Here is an 11,028-nt window from a genome sequence, read left to right as displayed (position 1 = left end):
CCTCCTCCTCCTCCTCCTCCTCCTTCTCTTCCTCCTCTCCCCTCTTCTTCCTTTCTCTTCCTCCTCTTCCTCTTCTTCATCTTCTCCCTCCCCTGCTTCTTCCCTCTCCCCTTCTTCCCCTTCCTTTTCCTCCCTCCTCCCTCCCTTCCCTCCTCCCTCCCTTCTCTCCTCCCTTCTCCCTCCTCCTTCCTCCTTCCCTTCCCTTATCCCCCCCTCGCCACTTCTTCTTTCTTCGTTTTTTGATACAGGGTGTTTCTGTAGCCCCAGCTGGCCTGGAACTCACTGTGTAGACTAGACTAGCCTTGATCTCACAGAGCTCTGCCTGACTCTGCCTCCAGAGTGCTGGAATTTTAAAGGCCTGTACTGCCATGCTCAGCCCTAGATGTTTTTTGATCATCCTGACTGGAGGCTGCTATTGGCATCTAGGGGTAGGACCAGGGAGGAACATCCCATAGTATGTAGTCCAGCCCCCAGCAAGAGAATGCAGTTGAAAGATGTTTCTGTGCTGAAGCTGAGAAAACTTGACTTGAACAGGCCAATCCATCACCACCTTCTGCAGCCCCAAGCCCTGCTTGCTGTGACCAGAGAGAGCAGCTCTGGGTACTGGTCCCCAAGGCTGTACTGGGCTCCAGCTTCACCAAGCTTTAGGAAAAGGCTCCACTGTGGCCCTCCTTGGTCTCCATTGTACCTCTCCTGTCAACTGTCAGCTGAGGAGACAGGCAGTGGGGTTGGGTTTTCTGAGGCCTGCCTTGGGCAGTGGAGCATGTCCTAGAAGGAACTTCCCAGACATGCCTAAGAGAGACGTCCTTCTATCCCTTGCTTTTCTGCATCTTTTGGAATCCTGTACACGGGTTCGGTGAGTGGAGGGCAACAGTCTTGGGTGTGAGCGGCTCTGGGCACGCCTCCCTTTTCTCCTCTCCCTACTCTGCCTCTTTCCCTTTCCTTCCTCTCTTCTTCCCTTATGCTACCCTCTGTTTCTTGAGTTCCTGCCATGTGCCTGTCAGTTTCTAGGTTCTGTGGATGATGCTGATCTTCCCTGTGGGTCCAATTCACTGTCTTTGCTCTCTTGTGCTGACTAGTACCTCACAGGTTAGATCTGCTGCTGGGAGGCAGTCTTTATGACAGTGGATAGTTTAGGGGTGGAAGGAGGCCCTGGCTGATCCTGGTACCTTGGGGGTGTTGCTGTCTCTCCTTGGATACTTAGAAAGGAAATCTTATTCCTCCCCCACTCCCCACCCCCGGGTACTCTTATTCTCTCTGTTGATAGAGCCACCCATTATCAGGGAGCCAGGATAGAACATTACACCCCTGCCCTAGCAACACACCAAAGCAAAGACCAGCAGGATGCTGACATTTCTTCTAAATATCCATGTGTCCTACTCCCCTGTAGACAAATTCTGCCCTGGGAAGTCGTTCTATAGCCGTTGGAGAAGAGCCAATTGAATTTCACATACACTTCTTGTCTCCATCAGAGTTCAGAAGCCGGCAGAACTCCGCCAACACCTGCTCCAGTTCTCTCTTTCCACTGCTGGAGGGCTCAGGGTCTCTAGCTGCCTTCCCCAGTGACCCTGTTCCTGGGACGAACTCCATTGTCCCTGTGAGAGCACAGCAGGCAGGTGAGATGACAGGTATCCCAGGTGCTAAAGCCATGGACCTGGAGTCAGCATTTTAAAAAAGAAATAAAGGGCACTCTTGGCAGGTTGTTGTCCTATGTCATTTTGAGTTTGTGGCTTATAAGCTTTGGGAACACATGCTATGCTGGACTTTACATTTGGAAAGCTTTGCTGCTGGCCTGTTTGATAAGGAACGTGACCCCTCACGTGGGATCCTGTGCTAGAGTCCCTCTGCATCCTCAGGTCACAGCACAGAGCTTAGTGGATGACAGGTACCAAGTCAGCATTTGAAGTGGCGTTCTAGAAGGGGTTGAGGTTAGGTTCCTGCTATTCTATCTCATGGTGCGTGTGCCTGCTCTGTGCATGTGTCTCAATAAGCCTCCCCAGGCCCTGTGAGCAGTGGAGTGATTGGGAAACTGAGGCTTGGGGAGACTGAGGCTTGCCCAGGACCTCACAGGGAGGAGTTAGGGGAGGCAAGTTTCCACAGCAGGTGTTTTTGTTTCACACGCCTGGCACTTAGCTACACTGATAACATCTACAAGCATGGCCACTGTGTCCAGAGACATCAGCCTTCCTGAAGACCCTGGAAAGCCATTAGTGGTTTTCATGCCTTCTGGCCAGAGAATCAGTGTCCTGGACTCTGCAGACACATCCATCACCTCTGCTGGGACATGTTCTCCTCTGGAGGCTCCCGGCCTCTTTCCACAGGGTGGCCTCTGTGGCCTCTCTGTCCTCCTGTGCCCAGGCCCCTCACTACTCTGCCACTTTGATCTGGGGAGTCTGCTGTTCCTGCCACCTGAGTGCTGGTGTAGATTCCAGCTGCCACCCTCTGCAGAATGATCTGAGAACTGAACTCTTTGAATCTCTGTTTCTCCGTGTGTAACGTGGGGGACTCTTTCCATCTAGCTTGCAGGGTGGGTGTATGAACTAAATGAGATTAGAGACCAGCTCCGCAGGGTGCTTGCCCCATGCCAACACTTTCCATACATGGACATCATGTCTGCTACTTCGGCTCTTTGCACTGTGACTCTGTCAGTTGCTGCTGTCACCATCCTCATTTTATAGAGGACTTGGAAGCTTGGGGAGGTTCAATAGGTACAGAACTCATAGGTCATAAGTGGTAGAACTGGGGTGCAGACATGGACTGATCAGCACAGAACTATACCCCTCGTGGCATTGCATCTGCATGTTGCTTCCAACTTGAAACCTTCTAGACTAATCCAGTTGACTTGCACTATTTTAATAGAGTAGTTAGGCAACCTTAGGGGACTGGATTGTATGGTTTCCCCCAGAATTATCCTCAGACTTGGGGAACCCAGGTCCTATAAGCAGCCCAGACTTCAATAGCTGCTAACCTGACAGACTTCCTGGCTGTGCTCTGACACAAACTCTAGAGGGTGGAAGGGAGGTAGAAGGAAGTAGAACCACTTTGGGTGTGGGCCTGGAAGCTAGGGACCCCTGACCACTCATGTGCCCCCACATCATCCTCTCACCCAGACTGGGCCCACTGGGGTGTGAGCAGGATAGTACATGGCTCCTGTATGTTTATGTTCATATGTGTCCATGTTTGTTCACATGCGTGAGAGTAGGAAGATGTGTGTTTCTAAGTGTGTGCACATGTATGTATTTGTGTGTATTGGTTCCCTGTATACTTGTGTGCTTGAGTATGTTTATCTGTGCTTGTGTGTATGAGCAGGAGCATATGTGCATATGTTCCTATGTGCATACATATGTATATGTGTATACATGTGTGAAATCAAGAGTGTACATTCATATGTATGCATTTTATATGTGCATAGGAATGTGCATATGTATATGCATACATGCACATATGTTTTATGGACATGTGGTCCTGTGAGTGTGTTGATGTATGCATACATGTGCATGTATATACACACACAGCAGAGTGTGCACCTGTGCATGTGTTTCTGCATGTGTACACATGTATGTGTGTTTGAGTGTAGAGCAAGTATGTACATGTGCATACATGCACAGATGTGTGTGCTTGTGTGTGTGTGTCCATGTGTCCTCCCTTGTGGGGCAGAATTATCATGTCAAGAACCTGATGAGACTCCTCAATGCAAAGCCAGTTGTCTGCCTGGCTCACAGAGCAGCCTGTGGCCTGACCTTCCTTCTGTCCTTTCTGCTTTCAGGACCAGCCTCTGATCACCCCTCACTGACCACAGTAACAGGGCCAGCTGTCTTCAATGGCAAGGATTCCCCCAAGCACCCACAGCTGGTGAAGAATAACCTGTCGGCCCTGCCACGGCCCTCAGCCTTAGGTAGTGCCGCTAGTCTTGGGGGTGATGTGTCCTGCTCTGGGCTCTGACCAGAGAGGACATGGGAGCCATGGGAGCCATGGGAGCCATGGGAGCCATGGGACTGGGAAACCTTCTGAATCTCATGCTGCTTTTGTGAGCATCAGGACAGGTACCTCTGTGTCCATGGGTCTGTGACCCAGCCCGGTGCATATGAGTCACACATGAGAAGTGTCATGTGTGCTGAGGAGCAATCAGGGCTTTGTGCCGATGACAGGCAATCTCTCTTGAACCAGAAGTCAGGAAGATGGGGAGTGTTGGGGAAGAGCATGGGCACCAGAAGCAGATAACTGTGGATTCGGAGCCCAGTTCTGTCTTGCAGCCTCCCTCAGTATTGCCTCCTCTGGGGTAGAATGCTACTCTGAGGGTTGAGGAGGAGCTATGCAGAATTTCTGCACATCTGGCAGCTCTCCAATGGATAGTGGCTGTTATCTGTGTCAGCATAGCCACTGAAGCTTGTCTGTCCCTTTACACCTTGGGGATGTGGTAAAAGCACCTGGAGAAGGTTGTAGCAGAGCAATGAGGGAAGGTGATAGCTGAGTAATGGGAGGAGGTGATGACCGAGCTGCATTTTGGAGATGGTATGGGGGGAAGGGAGCAACAAGACTTGAGGGCTGCTTTCATACTCCTAGTCCAGTGCTGTCCCTACCATGCTGCTCCTAAGAATGTCACAGCGACTCTTCTCTGCCCTCCCTCCCTCCTTCCCCCCCTCCCCTCCTCCTTTCCTCCCCCCCTCCCCATGCACATAGCTGAGTTGGAGCTTAGGATCCAAGTGGAAAGGCACTTAGAAATCATCCATCCTGGTCTGGGGTTGCAGTTCAAGGGTAGAATGTGTTGTCCTGGGTTTGATTCTCAGCTCTGAGGAAGAGACAGGTTCAGAGAAGCAACCTGGGCTCGAATCCCTCTCCACTGTGCCAGGAAAGGGCATTCCTGGCCAAAATCTTGTGGATCATATAACCCTTTGCTGAAGCAGCAAATATTTAAAAAAATTGAATCCAAGGCTCCCCAGTCCTGGTGGGTTCTCCATCCTGGAACCGTCCTTCCTCCAGGCCTACTCTCAAGGCTCCCACCTTCCTCCTGTGGCTGCTTTTTCTCCAGATGCTGAAGTTGGGGCACCAAATGGCTGAGGAGTGGCCGCTGGTCATTAGGACAGGGGACCCCTTATGGTCCATGTCTTCCTCCCTAAGCTAAGATCTATGGAAACCTAGCCTCCAGTCCATGCAAGGCACCAGGTCCTCTGTCAGCCTGAGGCCCTATGACCTTGGCTTTGGGCAGCTAGCCTGCAGAAGTTCCTTCTGAGCTAGACTTAAGGATGTTTCTGAGCCCTACTCTTTGGAGGTGTGTGAGAAATGGAGATAGTTCCTAGTGCAACCTCAAAGCCTTTCTGAATGCCACAAGCAGCCTGTTGAGCCTCATCCCCTGCCTTCAACACCTCACCCCTTCGGTGGTCTCATGGTCGTAGCCACACCTAGCTCCTCTCTCTCCATACTCTCCACACTTGCCCCATCCCTGTTAGATGGCTTCAAGAGCTCAACTCAGGGCCATGCCCTCCATTCCCACAGAAGGGCTTCTGTTGGGGTGCTCAGGTTTCCTATTTTGATGACCTTTGAAGGCACCTTGGAGTCCCCGGCACATGGCTGTGGTTGAGCCTGACGGAGGGACTCAGTGTCAGACACTGACTGATCTGGGTCACAGAGTTGAGGAGCAGAGGCATATGTTGGAGTTGCTATAACTTCTGTGCCTGGGTGGGATGCTCAAAACCAGGCTGTAACAGGTCAGTTTCATACCACCTGCCACTTACTGTTCTCACTGAAATTCTGCCCCCTGGTGGAGGGTGGGAAATGGCTGAAAACCTACTGCGGTGCTGTCCCAGACCCAGGCTGGGCAGGAGGCTAACAGTCCTGCAGTGAGTGGGCTGCATTGTGAACGGTCTCCCTCCAAATGCCAAATAGGGTTCCCTCTAGATATAAACAGTTGGTCTATGCTGGTATCAGTTCCTGGTGACATTTTGAGAAGACTTACGGGCTGAGAGTCCACATAGAGACATTTAGGGTTGACTTCTATCTAGGGTTGGCCTCATAGAGTGCGGTAGGGGATGCCTGTAGATCTGTCCTGGATTCTCAGTTCCAGCCCCACCCTTTAGGAGTTCCAGTATCACTTCCCCTCGTCTGGAAGGAGCCCTTTCTCTGGACCTGGGGCTGATATTTGGAGAGTGGGACACCTGGTGCAGGTGGGAATGGTGATGACAGTCCTCTAGAAGTCCTGGTGAGGTGGGTGGAATGAGGAGAGAGGGTCCTGCTGGTTTGAAAGCTGTTTGTAAATAAAGTCCTTCGTTTCATTTTATCTTTTTTTTTTTCTACTTTATTTTCTCAGTTTTAGTCAGTTTAAGGATGAGGTTAAAGCATTTGAGGTTACTTTCAATGGAGTCTCTAGCCATCATTCTCAAATGGTAGCATGTATCAGAATAATTGGGGTGCTAGTGCAAGGGGGTGTTCTCATTGTCACCTCAGAGACCCAATGTGGCAGCCCTAGACAGAGCCCAGGAAGGAACAGTTTTGATGAGTACCTGCCAGGTCTGCACAGCTCCTTCTCTGGTCATCCTGAGCCACTGCCCTCAGCCTGCCAGTCTCGACGCCTGGATCACATTATTAGGGAGTCCCTGGTGTCAGGATGCCTGGCCTTTTCACATGCTGAGTTTCTGGGTTTCCTACGTTGGGCTTGTGTCTAGACAGACAGTTTTTAAAGTGTCCAGGTGAGTTTAAAGTACAGCTGGGCTGAGACAGGCTCTAGAGATGGACAAATGTGTGTCCAGATTTTCAAGAAACTATGGTAACCAGTTCTGGGCATTTTGAATCACTTACAAATATAGCTTGAGTCATGAGCATACTGCTATCTAGAGTGGGCAGCAATGACTCATGAGCAGCAGGAAGTCCAATTTCTGTTCTTTTTAATCTCAAATTCACTTTACAGGTTGTGGGAGTGGGGATTGGGGGGGCACTGGTGTATCAGTACTGCCCCCAAGTGGCAAAATTGTGGTAGTGCATTGAATTCAGGAAGGCCTCTGTAGAACCCTATTAATGCATAGGATGATGATGTGGTTGGCAGCAGCTTGTTTGTTTCTCTCTCTCTCTCTCTCTCTCTCTCTCTCTCTCTCTCTCTCTCTCCCTCTCTCTTTCTCTCTCTTTCTTTTTTTCTATTTAGCTGCAGAAGCCCAGCCATTTAATTTCTTTTTTCAAATTGGCCGGCTAGTTTCTTGAGCTCAAACCTTTGACTAAGTGTTTCATGCAAGTGTTTTACCTGTATTCTCTTTATTCCAGATTGGACCACTTTCTGAGTAGGTTTTATTATTGTTTTTTTCTGTTTTAAAGACCAAAGAGCTCAAACTTAGAGAGATACAGCTTAAACAAAATCTTGGAGTGAAACATTTATAAAAAAATGACAGGATTTTTTTTTTTTGCCTAGATACTTAAAAGCCAGTGTAAAACTATGATTCAGTGGTATGGCACCTTCCTAGAATGTGCGAAGTCCTAGGTTTGAGCCCTGGCATCATAAACAAAACATAACAATAAATGTGTTCTCCAAATCAAGGGTAAGTTTTACTGATGCTAATTGCCAATAACAGTCTAACTCATGATCTGACTGTTGCCTAGGTATCTTGCCAAACTCTGGGCCTCCCAAAAAACGGCACAAAGGGTGGTCTCCAGAGTCTCCATCAGCTGCAGATGGTGGCTTCCCTCAGGGTGGTGGCAACAGAGCTAAGCATGGTAAGTGACTGTGGCCTTACCCAATCCCAAACCTACTTGCCAGTGGTGGCAGTGATCCTGTTAGGGTATGTGCATGTGCAGATGCATGTCTGTGTATTTGTGCACATGTGGGTAGGCAGATCAGTGAGAGGTTTCTGGGTGGGCAGACCCTGGTGTAGCAGAAGGACCTCTTTCTCATGGGTCAGCTGCTTAATGAGATCTAGTGTCCTGTAGAGAGGAGTTCCCTGATCCTAGCAAGATCTAAAAGCTTGTTTGTCACACTGTGGGCCTGGGTGTTGAAGAGGTGGTGGGGACTGTGGGACTGAGTGAGCCCATGGGTTTTATAAATAGGGAGATGGGTAAGTTAGCAGTTTTGTCAGCTAGTTGGATGTCAGGGGTGCTGGGCCTCATCTGATGTTTTATTAACTCTCTTGGTGTGTTCCTAGAAGGTTCAGGCATGTCCTGCATACCCCAGGCTGGCTTGGTGGGATCAACTTCAGTTACCATCCCTGTGGTAGCCTCCGGTGAACCAGTGTCTGTTCCGGACAACTTGCTGAAAATATGCAAGGCCAAGCCGGTGATATTCAAAGGCAAGTACAGCTGTGTACCCAACAGTGGAGGTAGGAAAGTCTGTAGGAAATCCCAGACAAAAATGTAACCTCATCTGAGTCCGACTCCAAAGGGATTCCCCCTGAGTCCAAACTAAAGTTCTCCAGGGCAATGAAAGAGTGAAGGGGGACCAGCCATGATGTTAGCTCCACAGGGTGCTGAGAACTACAGAGCATGTCAGTTTGCCACAGCCAGCGTGCAGTGACTCTGCCCCGTGAAACTTGCTTGTTCAGGTCCTTTCCTTCATTTTCTGTTTCACAGAGCCCCTACCACAGTAACCTGCCCAGTGCTGAGCACTGAGGACTCAGAGATAGACAAAGCAACCCCTTGCTTTAGAGAACCCTCCCTGGCCTGATGGCTTGTCCTGTTGTCAGCCAAATCCATGCATTTTGGGCCATGTACTCTGACTTTGATTGAGCCATAGTAGTCATGGTCACTGCTGTAGAAGTGTTAAATAGGGCGCAATTGGGTCTTCTCTGTGTGGTGGCTAGTGCATACTACCTGGAGGGAGAATTTTGGCTCAGTTGAAGAAATCCTTTTGCAATGAGTTGGACATTTAGCAATGTGAGGCCATGTGAAGATTCCAGAGGATGTGCCTGAGGACAGCTTTCACTATGCAGCTCGAGAGGCATAGAAGGCTATGTACTTCTAAATCCTTAACTGCACATTTGGCATTCTGCTTGTCAGAGAGAGAAGGGAGCATGTCAGGAAAATGGAAGAGGCAGTGATTGCTTATTAAGACAGGGCACTGATTTCTTTTCCTTAAATGAGCCAATTTCCCCAAATCCAGGAACAAAAAGGGACACAATATTCAGAAAGTAGAGTACAAATCTGACCTTGAACTAGGCCAGTGACTAGGTGCTTCTGTGGTGCCCTGAGGCCCGCATTCTATCCTGCTATGTATTCCATGCCAGATTCTGTGTGTGTGAGAAGCCGAGAAGCAGAATTGGGATAGGCTTCAGGGCTCAGAGGTAGACCCTGTGCTAAGCAGGGTACCCCATAGAAGGGCGCTGTGCAGAGCTGCGCCTCACAATGAGTGGTCTCAGAGTATAGATCCTCTTCTTTGTTCAAGTTCACTTGCTTCCCTGACTCCCATCCATTGCTGTGTGCTGAAAACCCACCTAGGTTTCCAAGCCCAGTCAGTACCTCCTTACCTGTCTTTCATCTGGCTCCCAGGGCAGCTTCCGGGATCCCCTTGCATGACAAGCATGGTGTCCCTTCTCTTGTAAGGAGCATTATGAGCACCTGTGCCCAGCTGTGGTCTCAGTTCCCACCCCAGCATCCCTGAGGAGCGAGCAGATGTGAATTCACAGGCCTGCCCCACAGTCAGAACATGCCTAAATTCTCAACCTGAAGCTGTGGGTGGGGCCAGTATGTGTCTTACCAAGTCTGTTACTTGGCCCACAAGCCCCAAAGGATGCCTGTATATAGCTGTATATAGTAAGATTTGGTGATAAAGGAAACCTTCATTCTCATCATCACAAGCCCTTGCCATCTTCTCCCCATTGTGCAAATGCAAACTGAGGTTTTATGAAGGTCAAGTTCTTGCCTAGGGCCTTATGCAGATGGGACATGAGCCCAGGCTGCACAGCTCTGCCCCAAGAGCTGTCATCAGAATGAATCTAATGTCCACTCAAGCATCAGTCAAGGACTATTGGTTTCCTGACTCTTTGGATCTAGACACTGATGTATATTCCTGGCCACAGAGCCCCAGGATGGTGCAAGACTGGGAGGCAAGGACCAGTGAGTAGTCTCAGATGTTTCAAGGTCATTCCCAAGACTGTTTGGCTCTCTGTGAACTGCTTCTCTCTGGGCTTGAGCTTGCTCATATGTAATATAAGGGGATTGAACATGAACACACAAATGCCCTGGCCAGGTGACAGATGACAACTCTGTCCTAGGTCCCAGGAGGGCAGAGCAGGTGCACTAGGTCAGCAAGGGCTGGAGGCCCGAGATTTCCCAGAAAGGGTGTTCTTGGGAGAACTTGGGAGTGGCTCTGCAGAGAATCCACAGGTCAAGTAGCCACTGTTTCTTCTCCCCTAGGACATGGCAACTTCCCTTACCTCTGCGGAAACCTGAACGATGTGGTCGTCAGCCCCTTGCTGTACACATGCTACCAGAACTCCCAGTCGCTTTCCAGGGCATATGAGCAGCATGGCGCCTCCACTGTGCAGCCCATCTCCCAGGAGATGCAGCTGCTGCTGACCGTCTACTACCTCGTCCAGCTGGGTGAGCCCTGAGCCTGTGAGCCTGGGGATGGCTCTCCCTGTGAGGACCAACTAGACTCAGGAGGTCAGAGATGAATATGATGACAGAGGTGCCTTACCACCCCACTGAGGGGTCAGCGAATGGAGGGATGCATGTAGATTGCAATGAAATGATTCCAAGACCACTCACCTACTCTTCTAGACACAGACACAGGGAATGAAACCATCACTCTGCCCTCAGGGAGGGTCAGCACAACTTTAAAAGAGAAACGAGCAGCAAGTAGGAAACAGATGGGGTGTGGGCATGTGGGGTCCATTTAGAGTCATCAGGAAAGCCCTCTGAGCAGAGAGACCTGACCACAAGTGAGAACAGCCTTGTGAAGAGTTGAGGAGAGAGGACAGGTGAGAGTTGTGGGAAAGAGATGAGATAGGTGAGGGCTGTGGGAGGGAGAGAGCACAGGTGAGGGTTGTGTGTGGGAGGGAGCATGGGTGGGGGCAGTGGATGGGAGGGAGCAGGGGTGGGGGCTGTGGGTGGGAG

At 50.1% G+C, this 11,028-nt stretch overlaps 1 protein-coding gene across 10 annotated transcripts in view; it reads left to right on the top strand.

The window, feature by feature from the left end:
- Positions 1–11,028, top strand: part of Greb1 (growth regulating estrogen receptor binding 1) — a 160,576-nt gene that overhangs the window by 97,055 nt on the left and 52,493 nt on the right. For 9 of the 10 annotated variants that reach the window (XM_017802495.1, XM_017802491.1, XM_017802492.1 and 6 more), the window contains 5 exons: positions 1,473–1,616; positions 3,767–3,895; positions 7,582–7,695; positions 8,121–8,264; positions 10,327–10,512. In XM_017802495.1, the coding sequence (XP_017657984.1) occupies positions 1,473–1,616; positions 3,767–3,895; positions 7,582–7,695; positions 8,121–8,264; positions 10,327–10,512 (717 nt within the window). The remainder of the gene's footprint in view (positions 1–1,472; positions 1,617–3,766; positions 3,896–7,581; positions 7,696–8,120; positions 8,265–10,326; positions 10,513–11,028) is intronic. The other variant, XM_029554590.1, reaches the window with a different exon arrangement.

The sequence above is a fragment of the Nannospalax galili genome, unplaced genomic scaffold (assembly GCF_000622305.1).
Source record: "Nannospalax galili isolate Female #2095 unplaced genomic scaffold, S.galili_v1.0 scaffold100, whole genome shotgun sequence".
In the NCBI taxonomy this organism is placed as follows: Eukaryota; Metazoa; Chordata; class Mammalia; order Rodentia; family Spalacidae; genus Nannospalax; species Nannospalax galili.
This window is presented reverse-complemented; position numbering and strand designations above follow the sequence as displayed.